At 43.7% G+C, this 24,354-nt stretch overlaps 1 protein-coding gene across 3 annotated transcripts in view; it reads right to left on the reverse strand.

Moving 5' to 3' along the window:
• The window catches only part of LOC307139811 (uncharacterized protein), a 283,388-nt gene that overhangs the window by 150,299 nt on the left and 108,735 nt on the right, over nucleotides 1–24,354 (reverse strand). For 2 of the 3 annotated variants that reach the window (XM_079838915.1, XM_079838916.1), the window contains 8 exons: nucleotides 24,129–24,299; nucleotides 17,531–17,704; nucleotides 7,503–7,676; nucleotides 7,236–7,409; nucleotides 5,719–5,892; nucleotides 5,452–5,625; nucleotides 3,780–3,953; nucleotides 3,513–3,686 (listed from right to left, as the gene is read on the reverse strand). In XM_079838915.1, the coding sequence (XP_079695041.1) occupies nucleotides 3,513–3,686; nucleotides 3,780–3,953; nucleotides 5,452–5,625; nucleotides 5,719–5,892; nucleotides 7,236–7,409; nucleotides 7,503–7,676; nucleotides 17,531–17,704; nucleotides 24,129–24,299 (1,389 nt within the window). The remainder of the gene's footprint in view (nucleotides 1–3,512; nucleotides 3,687–3,779; nucleotides 3,954–5,451; nucleotides 5,626–5,718; nucleotides 5,893–7,235; nucleotides 7,410–7,502; nucleotides 7,677–17,530; nucleotides 17,705–24,128; nucleotides 24,300–24,354) is intronic. The other variant, XR_013818174.1, reaches the window with a different exon arrangement.

Below are 24,354 nucleotides of genomic sequence, written 5' to 3' on the forward strand. Positions count from 1 at the left end.
AGACGTATTGGGATTAGCATTTAAAGACACACTAAACTCTATTGGAGTTAGGCAACACGTGTCAGGAGCCACTCATCGCCATAATCATACTTTAGACCTAATATTGTCACATGGAATAAATGTTGATACCGTTGAAATTCTGCAGCAGAGCGATGACATCTCAGATCATTACTTAGTATCATGTATACTTAATTTAGCTAAGGTTGCAAAGCCGTCCCCTCGCTTTAAAAATGGCAGGAAAATCACTGCCGCTACTAAAGATTGCTTTTTAAATAATCTCCCTCATCAGTATCATCTCCTCAGCATCCCAGATAGCCTAGAGGAACTCGATGTTGCAACAGAAACTATTGACTCTCTCTTTTCCAGTACTTTAGACATAGTTGCTCCTCTGCGCTTAAAGAAGATTAAAGAAAATAGTCCAACGCCGTGGTACAACGAGCACACCCGGGCCCTTAAAACAGCAGCCAGAAAAATGGAGCGCAGCTGGAAGAAAACAAAATTAGAGGTATTTCGTAATTCGTGGAAAGAGCACATGATCACATACGGAAAGGCTGTAAAAACTGCTAGATCTGCTTATTTCTCAACTCTCTTGGAAGAAAACAAACACAACCCAAGGTATTTATTCGATACAGTGGCTAAATTAACCAAAAATAAAGCTTCAACTTCTGATGATTGTAAACAGCACAGCAGTAATGACTTTATGAACTTCTTCACATGTAAGATTGATAATATTAGGAAAAAAAATTTAACCATGCAGCCGTCTAATACAGCATCACATCAGACAGAGCATTGTAGTGTCACTGAGGAAAAATTACACTCATTCACTGCTATAGGAGAAGAAGAATTGGCTAAACTCGTTAAATCATCAAAATCGACAACATGTATGCTCGACCCTATACCGACTAGGCTATTAAAAGAGATGCTACCAGAGGTCATAGATCCTCTTCTTAATATAATTAATTCATCTTTGTCATTAGGATATGTACCGAAAACTTTTAAGTTGGCTATTATTAAACCACTTATTAAAAAACCGCAACTTGATCCTACAGATTTAGTCAATTATAGACCAATCTTAAATCTACCCTTTCTGTCAAAAATACTTGAAAAGGCAGTGTCTTCACAATTATGTTCCTTTTTAGAAAGAAATGGTATCTGTGAGGATTTCCAGTCAGGATTTAGACCATATAATAGCACTGAGACTGCTCTCGTCAGAGTTACAAATGATTTGCTCTTATCATCCGATCGTGGCTGTATCTCTCTATTAGTGTTACTCGATCTTAGCGCTGCATTTGATACTATCGACCACAACATTCTTTTGAATAGACTCGAAAATTATGTAGGTATTAGTGGAATTGCATTATCATGGTTTAAATCATACCTATGCGACCGTTATCAGTTTGTAGTAGTAAATGAAGATATGTCACACCGATCGCAAGTTCAGTATGGAGTACCACAAGGCTCAGTGCTAGGACCGCTACTCTTCACCCTGTACATGCTACCACTGGGAGATATCATTAGGAAGCATGGCGTTAGTTTTCATTGTTATGCTGACGATACTCAGCTCTATATTTCTTCACGCCCTGAAGAAACTTACCAATTCACAAGATTAACGGAATGCATAGCTGATATAAAACATTGGATGACTGGTAATTTCCTGCAACTCAATTCAGAAAAAACTGAATTTTTAATTATTGGACAAAAAAGCTCCACAAGTAGTGACCTAGAATACTGTCTAACACTTGATGGCTGTTCTGTCAAGTCCTCGTCGTCAGTGAGGAACCTGGGTGTGCTCTTTGATACCAATCTTTCGTTTGAAAGCCACGTTTCTAGCATCTGTAAAACTGCTTTCTACCATCTTAAAAATATATCTAAATTACGGCACATGCTCTCAATGCAAAATGCTGAACAGTTAGTTCATGCGTTCATGACCTCAAGGTTAGATTATTGTAATGCTCTACTGGGTGGTTGCCCTGCTCGCTTAATAAATAAACTCCAGCTGGTCCAAAACGCAGCAGCTCGAGTTCTTACTAGAACCAGGAAGTATGACCATATTAGCCCAGTTCTGTCAACACTGCACTGGCTGCCTATTAAACATCGCATACATTTTAAAATCTTACTTATTACTTACAAAGCACTAAATGGTTTAGCTCCCCAATACTTGAGCGAGCTCTTAACACAATTATACTCCATCACGTCTACTGCGGTCTCAAAATTCTGGCCAGTTGATAATACCGAGAATATCCAAATCAACTGCAGGCGGTCGATCGTTTTCCTATTTAGCACCTAAACTCTGGAACAGTCTTCCTAACATTGTTCGGGAAGTAGACACACTCTGTCAGTTTAAATCTAGACTAAAAACACATCTCTTTACTGTGGCATACACATAAAACACTTTTTCAATGAAATGATTGTTAGGCTGCATTAACTAGGGCAGCCGGAACCGGGAACACTTCCCATAACACCTGATGTACTCGTTACATCATCAGAAGAATGACATCTACGCTAATGATAGTCTCTCTGTTTTATCCCGAGGTTTACTGCAGTCAGCCGGATCCGGGCCGTATCCAGTTCAGATGGTGGACCTGCGCCCAGAGAAGACCAACACAGGACCCCGAAGTGTCTGGGAGACCGTGATTAGACTCCCCCTGCAACTGCCACATCGACACGGCATCTCAATAAACCCGTCTCCGGCGTGTTGACTCAGATTGTTCGAATATTACAATTAAATAATACTTAAATCGATATGTCATCCTCAATAAACCCGTCTCCAGCGTGTTGCCTCCGATCATTCGAATATTGCACTTTAATAATTATTTAATCAACATCATCCTAAATAAACCCGTCTCCAGCATGTTGCCCCCGGTCCCTCGAATATTCTGATCTATTATGACCTCCGAGCTGTAAAACTGCCAGAATAATAATAATAATACGCTGTTTGTTAATTGGCCAGAGGAGAACTGGCACCCCGACTGAGCCTGGTTTCTCCCAAGGTTTATTTTTCTCCATTAGGTCACCTAATGGGGTTTTGGTTTCCTTGCCACTGTTGCCTCTGGCTTGGCGTGCTCAGTTGGGGACACTAAATTTTTCAACTAAACATCGAAATACATCTAAATAATAAACTAAATTAACCATTTAAACTAAATTACTGATCAAATTATTGATCTAAAGCCCACACTGTCACTGTATGATACTTGAAATTTTTCCAGAATGGCTATACAGCTGAATAAAATTATGCTGCATTATTTTCCTGTTTAACACTGTAAAGCTGCTTTGAAACAATCTACATTGTTAAAAGCGCTATATAAATAAAGTTGACTTGACTTGACTTGACTTACACAATCAGTTCATTGTTTCAAATACTTGAAATGCAATTATTCACTAGTTCAAAACTTAATTTTAATTGTGACCAATGGCAAAGGCCAGAAGATGCAATGCTACAGTATAAATGATGTGACTTGAGCTAAACAGTGAACTGTAATCACACTGTAACTGTACAGTATAATGATACTAACTGTAGATTCTCCAGCTGTGATTGTGGGTTCATCAGTAGATCACTGAGGTTTCTCACTCCAGAGTCTCCTAGTTTATTCTCGCTCAGGTCCAGCTCTCTCAGGTGTGATGGGTTTGATTTCAGAGCTGAAGTCACAGCAGAACAACCTTCATCTGTCATATCACAGAAGCTTAACCTACATTAGGAGAAATTAGAAAAACAAACTCTTTATTCTGTTTCATTCAAATATCAAAACACAATTTCTTTCTTGTGTGTGAATGTGACTGACCTCAATCTCTCCAGTTTACAGTGTGAATCCTTCAGTGCGTCACATAAGGTCTTCACTCCTGTGTTTTCTAGATTATTCCAGCTCAGGTCCAGCTCTCTCAGGTGTGATGGGTTTGATTTCAGAGCTGAAGTCAGGATGAGACACTGTTTCTCTGTAATACTGCAGACACTCAGACTGAAGACAGAAAGAGAAAATGACTCAGATCTGTGATGATCATCTTATTGAAGAGCTACAGCATATAGTCTGTCATTTAGTCTATAGTTTCCATATTCAGCTTGTAATCGTGTCACAATAGTTCTTTTTGCTGGAAACTGTTGTGTTCATTTTTTAAACAATTCTGTTTTAATCTCTGTTCTATGAATGTGAATTTATCACTGTAGATTAATATATAGGATTAATATAGAAACAACAGAATAGTTAATATTTAAAGGGGACGTTGGAAATGTTCAGAGGCTGTGTGAATAAATCCGTCTCTACCCGCACCTCTACGATCTGTCATTAAAACATTATAAAGACAGCCAGATGTGGAATAATTCATAGAGGGAAATTGCCCAGAGTAGCCGATCTACTGCTCATGAGTGGAACACGTCCGCCGAGCGGATCCCAGCACTTTCAGTAGTGGAGACACAAGCAGGACCGTCCTGTCCACAGCTGTCCGTGAACACGTCTGAACTGGAGAATAACCGAGGCTTCACACTGACAAAATGACCACTAATGGAAACACACACTGCATCTGCTAGACCTCGAGCTAGTGGAGGGGTCAACAGTTAAAGCCATGTTGTACTCCTTTAATTAAGAGTGAGTGTTGCACACTATTGAGGATATTGAGCTGAAGCTTGACTTCACAAGATTAAATCACGAATCAAATCGCAATCACAACATCTGTCAAAAAAAATCGTACTTAGATAAGCCCTAATTTTCATTCATTAGGTAAAAGCTTACAATAGATTTGTGCTATAGGAAATTGTGAGAGTAACAATCCACAATACGGTTGGCTAACATTATCCGTATGTTAGCTTAGGAAGAGAGCGGTGGGGTGAGCAGTAGCTCATTAGCATTTAAAGAGACAGGCACTGAAACAGGTCGCTGTGAACAGAGCTGTTTTTGAGGAGTTAAAGGCTGTTGTTTTACTCGATTGAGGAATATTAACCAAAGTATGTTACAGACTTTTTCATGAAGACCCTAAAGAATCATACCAACTTGTGGAAAATGGCCATCCGATGTCCCCTTTAAATGGACTGATTTTCAACATCAGAAAAGCATGTACAAGTATAGATTAAATCCTCTAAATACACATTTTACATAATAAATTAAGATTTAGTGAAAAGTGCCATCAGTCCAGTATAACTGTAACTCTGTCAGAATAATCTACTGTCATATGTTGACCTGTTTTTAGTCTGTTCTCACTTCTGTATTGTTTCAGAGCAAATATTTTTCAGATTTCAGCATATGAAACTATTTTATAGCCACAGTTTCAAATGCTTCAAAGTTTAATGCTCTTCTACTGACACACATAAGCCGTTAACTAATAGTATTTCTGAATCTTTCTTCAGATGGAGAAACAGCAGAAAGTGCAGAGCTATAAATGATGTGACTTGAGTCCAGTTGCCTTAAACTAAACTAAACAGTGAACTGTAATCACACTGTAACTGTACAGTATAATGATACTAACTGTAGATTCTCCAGCTGTGATTGTGGGTTCATCAGTAGATCACTGAGGTTTCTCACTCCAGAGTCTCCTAGTTTATTCCTGCTCAGGTTCAACTCTCTCAGGTGTGATGGGTTTGATTTCAGAGCTGAAGTCACAGCAGAACAACCTTCATCTGTCATATCACAGCCTCTTAACCTACATTAGGAGAAATGAGAAAAACAAACTCTTTATTCTGTTTCATTCAAATATCAAAACACAATTTCTTTCTTGTATGTGAATGTGACTGACCTCAATATCTCCAGTTTACAGTGTGAATCCTTCAGTGCGTCACATAAGGGCTTCACTCCTGTGTTTTCTAGTTTATTCCTGCTCAGGTCCAGCTCTCTCAGGTGTGATGGGTTTGATTTCAGAGCTGAAGTCAGGATGAGACTCTGTTTCTCTGTAATACTGCATCCACTCAGACTGAAGACAGAAAGAGAAAATGACTCAGATCTGTGATGATCATCTTATTGAAGAGCTACAGCATATAGTCTGTCATTTAGTCTATAGTTTCCCTTTTTTTCTTATTAATATTTTAATTTATGTGTAATGCACTTTGAGTTGCTAGTAGATAAATTAGCCTTTCATCAAAGATTATTCTTCTGAGACTCAATTTCTGACTGTATCTCCTCCTAGAGCTTTAAAGCCACAACCACCAAACTCGGCTCAGACCTTCAGATCCGACTCACGGTTTTCCTAAAAATGACGATTTAAGAATTAAAAATCCCATTGACTTTCATTGACGGAATGTTCAGATGAGCCAAGACTATTCTAACTCCAACTGTCAAAATTCAAAATCTGACAGTTGGAGAGGCTCATCAGACTCCATTAACAGCCATTCTACAGTGTGTGTGTGTGTGTGTGTGTGTGTGTGTGTGTGTGTGTGTGTGTGTGTGTGTGTGTGTGTGTGTGTGTGTGTGTGTGTGTGTGTGTGTGAGATGGGTAGGTTTAGGGGCAGGGGCAGTGTGTGCGTGTGTGTGTGTGTGTGTGTGTGTGTGTGTGTGTGTGTGTGTGTGTGTGTGTGTGTGTGTGTGTGTGTGTGTGTGTGTGTGTGTGATGGGTAGGTTTAGGGGCAGGGGCAGTGTGTGTGTGTGTGTGTGTGTGTGTGTGTGTGATGGGTAGGTTTAGGGGCAGGGGCAGTGTGTGTGTGTGTGTGTGTGTGTGTGTGTGTGTGTGTGTGTGTGTGTGTGTGTGTGTGTGTGTGCGTGTGTGTGTGTGTGTGTGTGTGTGTGTGATGGGTAGGTTTAGGGGCAGGGGCTGTGTAAGGGGATAGAAATTACGGTTTGTACGGTATAAAAACCATTACGCCTATGGAATGTCCTCACATTTCACAAAAACAAACATGTGTGTGTGTGTGTGTGTGTGTGTGTGTGTGTGTGTGTGTGTGTGTGTGTGTGTGTGTGTGTGTGTGTGTGTGTGTGTGTGTGTGAGAGAGAGAGAGAGATAGAGTGAGAGTGTGTGTGTATCTGTCTGTCTACTCACTCGCTTCAAACTTTATGGTCCAGCTTTCTCAAGCCAACTTCAAAGTTTGTTTACAAAAATAATGAAGTGTGGTGGTGGTTCATCTTACCCCGGGGGCATCTTACCCAGACTTACACAATCAGTTTCAAATACTTGAAATGCAATTATTCACTAGTTCAACACTTAATTTTAATTGTGACCAATGGCAAAGGCCAGAAGATGCAATGCTACAGTATAAATGATGTGACTTGAGCTAAACAGTGAACTGTAATCACACTGTAACTGTACAGTATAATGATACTAACTGTAGTTTCTCCAGCTGTGATTGTGGGTTCATCAGTAGATCACTGAGGTTTCTCACTACAGAGTCTCCTAGTTTATTCCAGCTCTGGTCCAGCTCTCTCAGGTGTGATGGGTTTGATTTCAGAGCTGAAGTCACAGCAGAACAACCTTCATCTGTCATATAACAGCCTCTTAACCTACATTAGGAGAAATGAGAAAAACAAACTCTTTATTCTGTTTCATTCAAATATCAAAACACAATTTCTTTCTTGTTTGTGAATGTGACTGACCTCAATCTCTCCAGTTTACAGTGTGAATCCTTCAGTGCGTCACATAAGGGCTTCACTCCTGTGTTTTCTAGTTTATTCCTGCTCAGGTCCAGCTCTCTCAGGTGTGATGGGTTTGATTTCAGAGCTGAAGTCAGGATGAGACACTGTTTCTCTGTAATACCGCAGACACTCAGACTGAAGACAGAAAGAGAAAATGACTCAGATCTGTGATGATCATCTTATTGAAGAGCTACAGCATATAGTCTGTCATTTAGTCTATAGTTTCCATATTCAGCTTGTAATCGTGTCTCACTTGTTCTGTTTGCTGGAAACTGTTGTTCCCATTCAGTCGGTCACGTTCGACGTACGTCGGACGTACCGACGAATTGGGATCACTTCAGGGAGCCCCTATCAGCTTCGAGATATAGAGAACAGGCCAATGGGCCATTGGCGTGCGAGATTTGCATCTCGCGCTCCGCCCCGCGCCGTGGGTATAAACAGGAAGTGAGAGCGAATGCACGCTGTCATTCACTTCGGAGCCGAACGGCGTTGATGAAGCAAGACTGCTTTTCTAAAAGAGAGCCTATCTGCAAGAGAGATGCTCCAGAGAACGAAAAGGACGCTCTGTGTTGGCGAAAAGGCACAATCAGCGCGACCGCATGTTCACCGCTGCATCAGCATAACAAACTGCTGTTCTCACAGCAACTGTCGGTTTGGTGAGGGCGTTTGTTTCAGTGAGTGCACCACAGGACTGCACTTACCACCTGTGTGTTGCCGCGGTCTTCCCCTGGGTGCTTCAGCACTGTTTAAAGAGCGTTTCCTCACAAAAGAGCAACACGGGTGTGACACTGCGCCTTTTTTAAGACGTCATTCCACTCGTGCGTTTCTGGATGCGGTTGTTTCCTGTCCTGACGGCCACGATCCCTCTCGCATAAACATGTTGAGACTGTGTTGTGGGTGATCCATGTTCTCTCAGGGGATCAACGGGATCACGTCGACGCGCTGGTCATCTCACCTTCTGCGTGAGGGTTTGAGTGTTCAGCGCGCCGTGTGCCGTCTGGCTGCCGGGTGACAGCGCGGGTTGCCACGGCAACTCTGCGCGCGTCACTCGGCGCCTCCGATGCGCGGTCGAGACTATGATGCCTCAAACGGGGTTGAGTCCCTTCGCTTATACCCCGATCTAGTCTCTTTTCTGGTGCACCAGAGGGGGGACTATTTTGGCTGATAAGCCTGGGTGGCCTGAGGATTACAGTGAGGCTTCCCCGCCGCGTACATCTCTGTGGGCCCCTCACTCCTCTATCGCATCGCAAGCATAGCAAGTTGAGACTGTGTTCGTGGGTGGTCTATGCTCTCTCATGAGAGCATAGCCACGTCGGCGCGCTGTTCGTCTTGCCTTTTTCATAAGGGCTTGAGTGTTCAGCGCGCCGTGTGCCGTCTCACGGCCACGCCCACTGTCTCACGTGTCTGCTGGTAGCTTACAGATGGGATTGCTGGTCCTTGAAAGGGGACCTAGCGTTTCATTTGGGGCTCTAGCAGAGGACAGATGTCAATCGCTGCATCGGAGAGAGGGCTGTTATGTGTTGAAAATGAAGATGATGCTGAGATTCCCACCGTAATAGTGGGCGCTCGTGCTGAATCAGATTCATACTTGACAGCCATGCTTTCCCGGATGGCTGAGGCATAGTGCAACGCGTAAATCGCCTTGCCTGCCCCTTGCCTTTTTTCGGATGTGCATTGGAAGGCTTTGGCATTGTGGAACTATTGGTGCCAAAATATGGAACACCAATAGGGCCATAATCTGTATAAAGTTTTCCTCTCTCTCACTACCCTCATCGGTGGGGTGGCAGTGCCACTGGCAGGCCACCTCCGCCCTGCTTAGTGCACGAGGGTAGTTCTGAGCCGAGGTTGAGCTGCGCACAGCGCTGGCCCTTGGCTAGACGATGTCCACCCTGGTCCAGAAACACAATTGACCCGGATTTGGTCTGGAACTGTTCTTCCCCGGAGGAGGGCCGGGTGGAAAACCATTAGTAATTCTGTTCCGCCACTGATGTTAAAAACAGCCAGTGGTACCCAAAAAAAAAAAAAAAGAGCAGTTCCAATACCTCTGGGTCTCGGGAGTTCAGGAATGGCAGTGTGTGACGCTACGAAGCCTCCCCACTCTCATTCCCCTCTTCCCAGCGGTGCATGGACAACAGTGCGCGACGCTATGCCTCGCCACTCTTGTTCCCCGCTGAGGAAGGAGGTGAGGCAGACCGTGCGCAACGCCACAAAGCCTTGCCACGCTCAGCCCCTCCTTCATTTGGGAGCGCGCTTGGCGGTGGTCGACGCTCCCATGCCTCGCCACCCTCAGACGCCTCTCCCTTCGCCAGCAGGGGGCGCCGGCTGTGGGAACGCACTCAAGCGGCCTCCCCACACTCGCACGCCCTCTCCGCGGACGCAGGTAAGTGTTGCACAGCACACTCAGATCCCACTTCGGGCCGCTCCATGCCGTCCGAGTCGGATCCCTGCATTCCGCGTCGCTGCCCCGCTGCGGGTACGTCTGTGGTTAATCCCCTTGCTCGGTGTCTGGAAGCCTGGCTTGAACATCCCAGCCCGTCTCGGGGCCGTACCATCAGACTCAGCTATGCGATTCAGTTCGCCAGGCGTCCCCCTAAGTTTGGGGGCGTTCACTTCCCAGTAGCGAAGGAGAACGCCCCCGTGCTCCGGGCGGAGATCGCAGTCCTACTGGCGAAGGACGCGATGGAGCCGGTCCCTCCAGCCGATATGAGGTCCGGGTTCTACAGCCCGTACTTCATTGTACCCAAGAAAGGCGGCGGGTTATGGCCGGTCTTGAACCTGCGATTCTTGAACCGGTCCCTTCACAGGCTGCCGTTCAGAATGCTAACGCAGAAGCACATCTTCAGGTGCGTCCGTCCCCAAGATTGGTTTGCAGCGATCGACCTGAAGGACGCGTACTTTCATTCTCGTTCCCCTCGACCGGCCCTTTCTGCGCTTCGCGTTCGAGGGACGGGCATGTCAGTACCGCGTCTTGCCCTTCGGCCTGTCCCTGTCGCCCGCGTCTTTACGAAGGTTGCGGAGGTGGCCATTGCCCCCATGAGAGAGCATGGTGTTCGCATTCTCAACTACCTCGACGACTGGCTGATCCTTGCCCAGTCGTGAGAGCAGTTGTGCGAACACAGGGACAAGGTGCTCAGTCACCTCAGCCAGTTGGGACTTCGGGTCAACTTGGAGAAGAGCAAACTCTGTCCCACACAGAGGATCTCTTTTCTCGGTATGGAGATAGACTCGGTCGCCATGACAGCGCGCCTCACCGAGGAGTGCGTCCAGTCAGTGTTGAACTGCTTGAATTCATTCAAAGGCAGGACAGCGGTACCACTGAAACATTTTCAGAGGCTCCTGGGGCATATGGCATCCGCAGCCGCAGTAACGCCGCTCGGATTGCTTCATATGAGACCGCTTCAACGCTGGCTACACGATCGAGTCCCGAGATGGGCGTGGCACAGCGGTTCCCTCCGTGTCCAAGTGACTCCGAGGTGCCGCCAAACCTTCGGCCCATGGTCGGACCCTTTGTTTCTACGGGCGGGAGTTCCCCTAGAACAAGTGTCCAGGCACTCCGTTGTCTCCACGGATGCCTCATCCACGGGTTGGGGTGCCACGTACAACGGGCTTGCAGTTTCGGGTCTGTGGACGGGGCCTCAACTGCAATGGCATATCAATTGCCTCGAGTTGTTAGCAGTTCGTCTTGCACTCAGCCGCTTCAAAGTTCCGCTCAGAGGCAAGCACGTTCTGGTCCGTACGGACAACACTGCGACCGTTGCGTACGTCAAAAAACAGGGTGTTCTACGCTCTCGTCACATATCACAACTCGCCCGCCATCTCCCCTTATGGAGTCAGAAGCATCTGAGGTCGCTTCGTGCCATTCACATTTCAGGCCTGCTCAATCGTGCAGCCGACGAGCTGTCACGTCAGCCGGTGCTTCCGGGAGAATGGCGACTCCATCCCCAGGCGGTCCAGCTAATCTGGAGTCGTTTCGAGGCCCCACAGGTAGACCTGTTTGCCTCCCCAGAGACGACCCACTGTCAGTGGTTTTATTCCTTGACCGAGGGAACCCTCGGGTCGGATGCCCTGGCCCACAGCTGGCCCCGGGAAGAACGCAAGTATGCGTTTCCCCCAGTGAGCCTTCTTGCGCAGACACTGTGCAAAGTCAGGGAGGACGAGGAGCAAGTCCTGTTGGTCGCTCTATATTGGCCCAACCGGACTTGGTTCCCGGAACTAGTGCTCCTTGCGACAGCACCTCCCTGGCCCATTCCTCTGAGGAAGGACCTCCTGACTCAGAGACGGGGCACCCTATGGCACCTGCGTCCAGACCTCTGGAAATTCCATGTCTGGTCCCTGGACGGGACGCAGAGGTTTTAGGTGACCTACCGCAAGCGGTAGTTGACACCATCACTTCCGCTAGAGCCCCCTCTACGAGGCGCCTCTATGCGTTGAAGTGGAACCTGTTCGTCGATTGGTGCTCTTCTCGCCGAGAAGACCCCCGAAGATGTTCGATCGGTTCTGTGCTTGCCTTTCTACAAGATGGGTTGGAGCGAAGGCTGTCTCCCTCCACCCTCAAAGTCTATGTTGCCGCTATCGCCGCTAATCATGAGCTAGTAGATGGAAAATCTCTAGGTAAGCACGATCTGGTCGACAGGTTCCTTAGGGGGGCAAGGAGGTTAAATCCGCCTCGTCCTCCCTCCATACCCTCTTGGGACTTAACTCTGGTGCTAACTGCACTACAGAGAGAACCCTTTGAGCCTCTGCAGTCAGCTGAGTTGAAAATTCTGTCGTTAAAGACAATACTCCTGACTGCGTTGGCCTCCATCAAGAGGGTAGGGGACCTGCAGGCATTTTCGGTTGACGAATCGTGCCTGGAATTCGGGCCCGGTAACTCTCATGTGATCATGAGACCCCGGCCTGGATATGTGCCCAAGGTTCCCACTACTCCCTTCCGGGACCAAGTGGTGAGCCTGCAAGCGCTGCCTTCGGAGGAGGCAGACCCAGCCCTAGCTTTTCTCTGTCCCGTCCGTGCTCTCCGGACTTACGTGGACAGAACGCAAAGCTTCAGGACCTCAGAGCAGCTCTTCGTCTGTTACGGAGGACAGCAGAAGGGAAAGGCTGTCTCCAAGCAGAGGATGGCCTACTGGATAGTGGATGCCATCGTCTTGGCTTATCAGTCCCAAGACGTGCCCTGCCCGCTCGGGTTAAGAGCCCACTCCACTAGGGGTGTTGCCTCTTCCTGGGCGCTGGCTCGTGGCGCCTCGCTGACAGATATTTGTAGAGCTGCGGGCTGGGCGACACCTAACACGTTCGCTAGATTCTATAGCCTCCGTGTAGAGCCGGTTTCTTCCTGTGTGCTCACTTCCCATAGTCAGTAACACAGAAGTGCCCGTTCTAGTGTCGGCTTGCTGCGCCATTCCCTCCCCTATGGTAGACGGATGCGTGCGCTTATTTTGCTCCAGTCGAGTTCCCCGGAACGGCGAACCCTGTTGAGTCCTCCGCAACCCGCGGCAGGCGGAGCGTTCGACGCCAGGTCTAACACTCGTATGCATTGGTGGAACTTGTGTTAGGCTGGGTTCCATATGTAGTGACCCCCACGGCGGTCCCATATGTGTATTCTTCCACGGTACGGCTCCCTACGGCGAGCCTGTGTCTTTCCCTCGGCAGAGTCTCCTCTGCCGTCCCAGGTACGTGTTGTCCCCCTCCACGAATTGGCCGGGGCCACCCCTGGGTCTTCCGTATGTTGTGCTGCCCACGGCCAGCCCATACGTGTATTCTCCACATGTTAACTCCCTCTGGGCATGATGTGGCTTCCGCAGCTGCCTTCACAGGCACGCTTTCCCAGCGTTATCCAATACAGTCAGCTGAATGGGTCTTGCGGAACAGCAGCTTGGACTCTCCCTGCGTGAACTTTCCCGCCCGCATCAGATCGGGGTCTGAGGGGCTCATCGCTGGGCGCTGGAAGTGGTAGTAACTGTGGCGTTTTCCATAGGGGATCCCAATTCGTCGGTACGTCCGACCTACGTCGAACGTGACCTACTGAATGGGAACGTCTCGGTTACGTATGGTAACCCTCGTTCCCTGAAGGAGGGAACGGAGACGTACGTCCCGTCGCCACAGTTGCTGTACCATCAATGCAGGTTGAGCCACTAAGTTCGGCTCCTCAGTGAAAAACAGTGTGCATTCGCTCTCGCTTCCTGTTTATACCCGCGGCGTGGGGCGGAGCGCGAGATGCAAATCTTGCACGCCAATGGCCCATTGGCCTGTTCTCTATAGCCGCGTTTCCACCGCAGGTACTTTACCCCGGAACCAGGAACTTTGGGGGGGAACTCGGTGTGTTTCGACCGCAGGAACCAGGGTCTAAATGAAGTTCCGGGTAAATATTTCCCCCTCCAAACGGCCCTGCTTGCGAGGTGGGACTTTTCAAAAGTTCGCGAACTTTCGGGGGTGGGACTTGGGCGCTGAACATGCTGATTGGTTGAGCTCTCGCAGCTATTTTTTTTTTCCACCGCCATATTTACAAGTCTTTTGCGAGGTGGGTTCCGTGGGTTTTGCGTTCAGTAAATATTTTTTTTGCAACAATGGAGTTCAACAAAAAATTCGACCGATGGACCGACGACGAGGTTCAGGCTTTATTGAGCATATATGCGGAGGAGGACATCCAGCGGGAACTGGAAAGGGCGACCCGTAATGAAAAGGTATACCTGAAGATATCGACTCGGTTCCAGTCACACTGGAAAACAGTGCAGAGAGAAGTTGAAGAAATTAAGACAAGATTACAAGAAATTAAAGGATCATAACAACCGGAGCGGTTCCGACCGGCTTATCAACAAGTGGTATGACCACCTGGACACGTTGCTGGGACACAGACCGTCCTTTTCTAGGGCAGCGGTAACGAAAGACTCGGCTAGTGCGTTGTTGGAAACCATCCAGGAATCCGAGTGGGTTGAAGGTAAATATATCATCTTGGTATCATCTATTAAACTCGTTGCAGTGTTTAAACACGTTGCAGTAACTTTTTTCAACGTGCTTTTCCAGACGTAACGAGTGGCCCTGATGAATCGCAGGCAACGGAGACCAGCGTGTTTTCCCCCGCGGTCACCAGTACGTTATAAAGCTGACAAAAATGTGTATATATTTAAAAACTGATGTGTAATCCTTAATGGTTTTGTTGTTTTTAATTGTAAACTTAAATTGCCCATGATAAAAATTGCACACTGGGCATTGTTCAAGCTGGGCAAACAATTGTTCATTATTTGTAGTGAAAACACTTTAAATAATTAATTGATGGTTTCTATTGTTTCATGGTTGCCTTGTGTATTAATTTCCATGTGTTTCTGTGCAATTTTTCTACTTAGAGAAAATGAAAAGGGACTGTGACTTTCTTGATGCACTGAGGGACATGGAGGATGCTAACCGGGCCGTCCTGCAGCTTATGGACAAGAACAGCCTGACCAATATATGCAGCTGTTACTGGAGAGCCAGGCCGAGGAGAGATGAGGAGGCAAGAGTTGGCATTCCACCAGTCAGAAGCGGAAGAAAGCAGACGGCAGCAGAGGGACTTTCAGACCGGGTTTCTGTCTGTTCTTGGACAGTTTGTCCAGTCGTTCAAGAAGTAGCCACAATGACCAGCCGCTTGAATGAAGCATTTGCTCTACCACACTTGTACTTTATACATTGTACGTGTTGGCACAGCTCTTGAAAAGGTTACTGAAAAATACACTTTTTTTATATTGTTGTTTTCACATTTTATATTTTCATTTTATTGTTCTAGTAATTTATTTGTCTTTGCACACTTTTATTTTAATTTTGTAAGAACTAATCTGTCTAAAATAAAGTCAAATGTGTAAAATGTCACTGTGTCTTTAATTTCCACATTCTAACTATATAACCACATTCTAATTGTATTCATATAGTGTAGGAAGCAAATAAAAGGGCTGCTGCTCGCAAGTCTTTCTGAATATGCACATAAACATATCTAGAAAACCCAAATATTATATTTTTAAATGTATAACTATGTGAATGTAGTATAATAACTTATAACCACAACTTAAGTGAAGCCATAAGTGTGGTCCTGCTTCATTTCAAATTTGAGGAAGAAGTCTCTAAAATTATGCATTTAATGAAGCATATTGTAATACTAGTCATGTGAATTTTTTTTTTTTATGAATGTTAAGAGATGTTATTGTGATAAAAAATAAAATACTTGCAGTCTAGTACCTAATCTTTCAACTGCTTAATTCAGTCTATTGTTTTCATTCAATTAACTTTTCACACATCTGTCATGACTGAAACCTCATTATCCTTTTATAGAAAATGTTTTGTTTTGGAATTGAGCTATTACAACACATTCAGATTCTGGAATGCCCATCATCCCATTTTGCATTAAAATGGTCAAACCAGGTGAAAGTGCACGTTTAAATAAGCAGTGTTGGTAATGTGTGTACATAATCAGCAAAAGCAGCGCTGCTTGCATCTCCTCCACTTGTTATTGTTGCAGACAGTATCGCGCAAAAGTGATTACTGTCCGTCGGTGACTGGGAGAAGCAGTCGCGCGCATTCTCACGTCACCGGACTAATTTGCCTAATCTCCCCGGTACTTTAGACCGCGGTGGAAACGCAGATTGTAGCAGGTCTGGGGGAGAAAAAGTTCCTGGGAAAAAAGTTCCTGGTACAAATAGTTCCGGGTAATTTTGGTGGAAACGCGGCTTATATCTCGAAGCTCATAGGGGCTCCCTGAAGTGATCCCAATTCGTCGGTACGTCCGACGTACGTCTCCGTTCCCTCCTCCCGAGACGTTTCTTCTTTCATTTTTTAAACCATTCTGTTTTAATCTCTGTTGTTTATTGTAGCAGCAGATGCAGATCTCATGATATTTCTGCAGAACAACATGTAGGGTAAGATGGGGAAGATGCCCCCCTTCAGAACAATGTGGATTTACTGTTAAACTGTAACATATTTAAAGAGAAGTTTAGCATGAGCAGGATATGATGATGAATCAGCTCAATAAACTCTTACAGAATGTGTTGTGGTGAACATCAGTTAGGATGGCATTCCAGACACCAGTTTATATCCTTCTCTCTAAAAGCTGACTTTAACCACCAAACTCATTCCTAAGGTTTAGGCAAGAGCTGCGATAAAAGATCCTTCAGGACCTCCTGGATGCAGCAGCAAAAGAGAGGCCACAGAGATCTATCTAAATCCATTCATACACATGTTCAGAGGCCTTACATTTATATAAACTGCAACATCCACTTCATCTTCATACAAAGCACAGTATATGTTAATGGTTATTGACTATAAACACAACAGTCCACGGGAGAGATCCATTAACAGATAAACAAATGCGTGGACGATGGTTTAACCGTTTATTATCATGTTTGGTCTCTAAATAAATGTTTAGGCATCGTATGGAACAGATAATCACCATTTGCCAGAACCATTAGGTGGTTTCCATAAGAAGCATTCCCATACAATTCTCTTCCATTGCTCCTTTCTGTTCAACAGCATTGCATTTATCCATTCTGTGTTCACATCATTTATTGGGTTTATTGGTTCATTCAGTACTTTTCTTTTTGGTTATTAGTTAACTATCCTTTAGAAGTGCATGTTCATTACTACAATTAATAATCGTTGAAGTATTTACTCTTGCATATCTATTGTTAATACATTTCATTCATTTTATTACACTGTGTCTTCATTGTGTTGATGGTCAAAGACTCTACTAGTTGTCCAGACTCGAAAATCCTTCAGATAAATCCGCTGACCAACTCCCTCTAGTTTACAGTGATTCTGAATGACTGAACAGCTCTTTTGGAAGTGTTCTTATATTGTTAAGAGAGTATTTTTAGCTGGTGACCCGTATCAAAAGCGGGAAGTGGTCATCTGATACACTCATAACCACACCTTAAGTGATATGTGATCTAAAAATGCTACAGTATAAATAATGTAACTTGAGCTAAACAGTGAACTGTAATCTCACTGTAACTGTACAGTATAATGATACTAACTGTAGATTCTCCAGCTGTGATTGTGGGTTCATCAGTAGATCACTGAGGTTTCTCACTCCAGAGTCTCCTAGTTTATTCTCGCTCAGGTCCAGCTCTCTCAGGTGTGATGGGTTTGATTTCAGAGCTGAAGTCACAGCAGAACAACCTTCATCTGTCAAATCACAGCGCCTTAACCTACATTAGGAGAAATGAGAAAAACAAACTTAAAAAAAAAAATACTCACAAAGTAGGCTATGCAAAAAAAATCAACTCACCCTCAAAAACAGATCACAGAGACTCATCGTAACACCAAATACATTAAAATGTGACTAAATCATCAATAGACTTATAATACAGAAAATCAACCATAACTCTTGATTTCACCAAGTTGGAAAACAATGCTACTAAGTTCTGATTTATATTTTATATAAAGATTTACCAATACTTGAGAAAAGGATGACACACAAAGATGCACCACTTTCAATGAAAGGGGAGGTAATCCCTTCAACATTTATAGACAAAAACAAACAAAGAAAAGAGTCTTTGGGATTAAGAACACATGAGCCTACACAATGTCAAGCATCTGTTTATGATTTCCTGGCATGATCATAAATTATGCTCCCATAGTCCAAATGGGACCAGATCAATATCACACCATGGCACAAGCTGATTAGCCTCTGCTGATCCCACAGCCAAGGAGATTGCTTGCTCAACATTTAAATAGTCTGGTTTCATTGGTAGCAGTAGGCTGAGTTCCACCTCCCTCTGCTAAACCTGCCTAAATCTGCTACAGGATTTATGAATGTATATTTGTGAAGTAGCAGCAGCATACAGTGCATCCGGAAAGTATTCACAACGCTTCATTTTTTCCACATTTTGTTATGTTATGGCCTTATTCCAAAATGGATTAAATTCACTATTTTACTCAAAATTCTACAAACAATACCCCATAATGACAATGCGGAAGAAGTTTGTTTGAAATCTTTGAAATCTTTTGAAATATAAATTAACTTATACATAAGTACAGCCTTTGACATGCATATCAAAATTGAGCTTGCAGTCAGACATGGGGCCCTATCTTGCACCCAGCGCAATTGACTTTGTACACCGACGCATGTGTCATTCCTATTTTGCACCCGCGCAAAGCGCGCTTTTCCCTCCACAGAATCACGTCGCTAAACTAGTGAATGAACTTGCGCTCCCTGGGCGGTTCAGCGCAAAAAAGGAGGCGTGTTCCGGCGCAAACAATCCCTGGTGCTATTTTGCTGTTCCATTAAACAATTGCGCCACTGACCAGAAAAAACCTAGTCTAAAGTCAGTGGCGCGTTGCGCGTTGTTCATTATGCTATTTTAAGGGCGCATGCTTGACCATAATGTATAGCGTGCACATTCTGCACAACGCGCATACACTTTGCTCATGTAACCTACACAGATGAAACAGTTATTTTTGCAAATCATAAATTGTTACACTAAAAAAATATTAACACATGAGATGACGGAAATCATTGTGGTGTGCCACGAAGATGTGAAAAAATAGGCATAAATCTAGCTTACAAATGATTCAGGCTAATTGTAATAATTAAGGATAAGACCTGTTTGCCCAATAGTGGCAAGACATATATGTATATAAGGACATCTGACAAATTGGTTTGTCCGTCAAGAACCAGGAAAAAAAATCGACTGAAAAACTGAAAAAACTGAAAGACTGAAAAAAAAAGACTGTGAAATCACCTTTACCATAATGTACAACATTACAACTTCACTTCTCTGTCTTTCACTGCTCTTACAAAAAATAAGAGAATCGACTGAAAAACTGAAAAAATCGACTGAAAAACTGAAAAAACTGAAAGATTGAAAAAAAAAGACTGTGAAATCACCTTTACCATAATGTACAACATTACAACTTCACTTCTCTGTCTTTCACTGCTCTTACAAAAACATCAGTCTCCTCGGCTGTGAACCGCTCCTGGCGTGCGCCTGGTAAATACGCCATAATAATAGCAATCCATAATGGAACTTGCGCACCTGCTTTTAAAGGGAATGTTGGATGACGCTCGGATTGGTTTATTCACGTTACGCCCAAACCACACCTATGAATAATGAAGCTACTTCAGACCAACCCATTTTAGATTTGCGCCGGGCGCAAGAGCCATTTATCCCGCCGGGAAAATAGCAACAGCGCCGAGACCCGCCCACAAAGTTACTTGCGCTTCGCGCGTTGACACTTGCGTTTCAGATCGTTAAAATAGGGCCCTTGATGTCACAGAGACAAACTCTGTGATTCCCTCCTCTGGCCATCGGAGGGAACCGTCTCCCGAATACTAACTCACACTTACACTGACGCACAACATTCCCCACAAGCCTTTGCCTTGCACTGATTACATCCCCAGCTGACACTCATTACCAGACTCTTTAAATACCCACTCTCCATTCAGCTCTTAGCAAAGTCTTGTATTACCCTGGTGAACATTTCTGAGCATTATCTCCTTGTCTGACTACCTGTTACTGATCCTGCTGTTATCCGCTCTCGACCCATTGCTGCCGGCCTTTGACCCTTGCCTGTTACACCGTTCTGTGAGTGATATCTGCCTGCCCTGACCTCTTGCCAGTTTACGACTTACCATACTGCCTGTCTCTGTTATCCCTGTCTGCTACCGTTTGACCCTGCCTGTACGACTACGTTCTTACTAATACAGCATGCAAATGGATCCCTGCCCAAAAATAGGTGTGCCAAGCTTGTAGCATCATACTCAAAAGACTTGAGGCTGTAATTGGTGCCAAAGGTGCTTCAACATTCAACAATGTTTTGTAGCAAAGTATTGAGCTGGAAAAAGTAAAGTAAAGGCTATGTATACTTCAGTACATGTGATTTTTTTTTTTCTTTTTTTTTTTTTTTTCTTTTTTTTTTTTTCTATTGTATTTTATACGTTTACAAAGATTTCAAACATAACAACATTTTGGGTCTATACTATTTTGCACATTGTCTGTATATTTGTTTATTTTTATCATCTGTGTCTTGTCACTGTCATTCTGTGCACTGTGGAGCTTCTGTCACTACAACAAATTCCTAGTATGTGTAAACATACCTGGCAATAAAGCTCATTCTGATTCTTCTAATTATTATTTCACATTGGCATTATTGGGTATTGTTTGTAAAATTTTGAGGAAAATTAAGGAATTTAATACATTTTGGAATAAGGCTGTAACTTAACAAAATTTGAAAAAAGTGAATCGCTGTGGATACGTTCCGGATGCACTGTATTTTACATGCTCACAGCAGTGTTTCTGTGTATCTATTAGCAGTAGCAAGTACATACTTGCTCTACAGCATCAGAAATAATCAACAGCAGCTGCGTAGCAGATCTAGTCTGCCAAGACCAAATAGTCAAGTCAAGTTTATTTATATAGCGCTTTTAACAATGTAAACTGTTTCAAAGCAGCTTCACAGTGTTAAACAGGAAAATAATGCAACAGAATTTTATTCAGCCGTCTAGCCATTCTGGAGAAAACTGTGATGTCATCAGTTCATTTCAATTATCATACAGTGACAGTGTGGGCTTTAGATCAGTAATTAGATCAGTAATTTAGTTTACATGGTTAATTTAGTTTAATAATTAGATTTATTTGGATATTTAGTTGAAAAATTGTGTCCCCAACTGAGCAAGCCAAGCCAGAGGCAACAGTGGCAAGGAAACCAAAACCCCATCAGGTGACCTAAAGTAGAAAAATAAACCTTGGGAGAAACCAGGCTCAGTCGGGGTGCCAGTTCTCCTCTGGCCAATTAACAAACAGCGTATGATTATTATTCTGGCAACTTTACAGGTCAGGTCATAATAGATTGGAATATTCGAAAGATCGGAGGCAACACGCCGGAAATGGGTTTATTGAGGATAACATATCGATTTCCTGTAGCTCAAACAGTGGCGTGGCACTAGCAACGCCAAGGTCATGGGTTCGATTCCCAGGGAAAGCAAGAACTGACAAAATGTAAAATGTGTACCTTGAATGCAATGCAAAGTCGCTTTGGATAAAAGCGTCTGCCAAATGCATAAATGTACTGTAAATGTAATTTAACAATTATTAAATAGGAATATTCGAAATATCGGAGTCATCACACTGGAAACGGGTTTATTGAGGATGATGTGTCGATGAAATAATTATTAAATAGGAATAATCGAAAAGCGGAGTCATCACGCCGGAGACGGGTTTACTGAGGATAACATATCGATTTGACAATTATTAAATAAGATTATTCGAACAATCGGAGTCATCACGCCGGAGACGGGTTTATTGAGGATGCCGTGTCTGTGAGGCAATTTCAGGAGGCCAATTGACACGGTCTCTGCAGACACTTCAGGGTCATGCGTTAGTCATGTCTGGGCGCAGGTCCACCATCTGAACTGGATCCGGCCCGGATCCGGCTGACTGCAGTAAACCTCGGGATAAACAGAGAGACTATCATTAGCGTAGATGCCATTCTTCTGATGATGTAACAAGTACATCAGGTGTTATGGGAAGTGTTCCCGGTTCCGGCTGACCTAGCTAATGCAGCCTAACAATCATTTAATTGAAAAAGTGTTTTATGTGTATGCCACAGTAAAGAGATGTGTTTTTAGTCTAGATTTAAACTGACAGAGTGTGTCCGCTTCCCGTACAATGCTAGGAAGACTATTCCAGAGTTTAGGTGATAAATAGGAAAAGGATCGACCACCTGCAGTTGATTTTGATATTCTAGGTATTTTAACTGGCCAGAATTTTGAGACCGCAGTAGACGTGATGGAGTATAATGTGTTAAGAGCTTGCTCAAGTACTGGGGAGCTAAACCATTTAGTGCTTTGTAAGTAATAAGCAATATTTTCATTGTTTATTGCATAACAATGAAAACTAACGCAATGCATCCTAATGATATCTCCCAGTGGTAGCATGTACAGGGTGAAGAGTAGCGGTCCTAGCACTGAGCCTTGTGGTACTCCATACTGAACTTGTGATCGGTGTGACATCTCTTCATTTACTACTACAAACTGATAACGGTCAGATAAGTATGATTTAAACCATGCCAATGCCGTTCCACTAATGCCAACATCATTTTCGAGTCTATTCAGAAGAATGTTGTGCTCGATAGTATTGAATGCAGCGCTAAGATCGAGTAACACTAATAGAGAGATACAGCCACGATCGGGTGATAAGAGTAAATCATTTGTAACTCTAATGAGAGCAGTCTCAGTACTATGATACTGTCTAAATCCTGACTGGAAATCCTCACAGATGCCATTTATTTCTAAAAAGGAGCATAATTGTGAAGACACTGCCTTTTCAAGTATTTTTGACAGAAAGGGTAGATTTGAGATTGGCCTGTAATTGACTAATTCTGTAGGATCAAGTTGCGTTTTTTTAAGAAGTGGTTTAATAATAGCCAACTTAAAAGTTTTCGGTACATATCCTAATGTCAAAGATGAATTAATGATATTAAGAAGAGGATCTATGACCTCTGGTAGCATCTCTTTTAATAGCTTAGTCGGTATAAGGTTGAGCATACATGTTGTTGATTTTGATGATTTAACGAGTTTAGCCAATTCTTCTTCTCCTATAGCAGTGAATGAGTGGATTTTTTCCTCAGTGACACTACAATACTCTGTCTGATGTGCTACTGTAGTAGACGGCTGCATGGTTAAAATTTTCTTCCTAATAGTGTCAATCTTACATGTAAAGAAGTTAATAAAGTCATTACTGCTGTGCTGTGTACAAACAAAAGTTGAAGCTTTATTTTTGGTTAATTTAGCCACTGTATCGAATAAATACCTAGGGTTGTGTTTGTTTTCTTCCAAGAGAGTCGAGAAATAAGCAGATCTAGTTTTGTTTTCTTCCAGCTGCGCTCCATTTTTCTGGCTGCTGTTTTAAGGGCCAGAGTGTGCTCGTTGTACCACGGCGTCGGACTATTTTCTTTAATCTTCTTTAAGCGCAGAGGGGCAACTATGTCTAAAGTTCTGGAAAAGAGAGAGTCAATAGTTTCTGTTGCAACATCGAGTTCTTCTAGGCTATCTATTATTTAAAAAGCAATCTTTAGTGGCGGTAGTGATTATCCTGCCATTTTTTAAATAAGGGGGTGGCTTTGCAACCTTAGCTAAATTAAGTATACATGATACTAGGTAATGATCTGAAACGTCATCGCTCTGCTGCAGAATTTCAATGGGATCAACATTTATTCCATGTGACAATATTAGGTCTAAAGTATGATCATGGCAATGAGTGGGTCCTGACACGTGGTGCCTAACTCCAGTAGAGTTTAGAATGTCTTTAAATGCTAATCCCAATGCATCTGTTTCATGGTCTACATGGATATTAAAATCACCAACAATTAGTAATTTATCTACGGCCAGAATTAACTCTGATAGAAAATTAGCAAATTCTTTGATAAAGTCTGTATTGTGCCCTGGTGGCCTGTATACAGTAGCTAGACTTCTGAGTAATACTGAAGATAAAAATACCAAAAAAATACATTGCCAAAATTACATTGCCAGATTTAAAAACATGCTAAAACCTATTCTGAGAGTTGTCATGATTGAAATATATTTAAAAGTAAAGAACATCTAAAAATGTCTTATATTGTACCACAACTTACCTCAGTATCTCCAATTTACACGTTATACTCTTCAATCCAGAGCCGAGTAGCTTCACTCCTGAATCTTGCAGATTATTATTGTTCATGTTCAGCTCTTTCAGATTGGTATCCGATCCAAGAACTGTAGCCAGAGCTGAACAGCTTTTGTCTGTTAATTTACAATCATTTAACCTACAAGACAAATACATTACACCACAGAATTAGGTGCAACATGTGTATATACTAT

This window comes from Gobio gobio, assembly GCF_949357685.1.
Source record: "Gobio gobio genome assembly, chromosome: 16".
In the NCBI taxonomy this organism is placed as follows: domain Eukaryota; kingdom Metazoa; phylum Chordata; class Actinopteri; order Cypriniformes; family Gobionidae; genus Gobio; species Gobio gobio.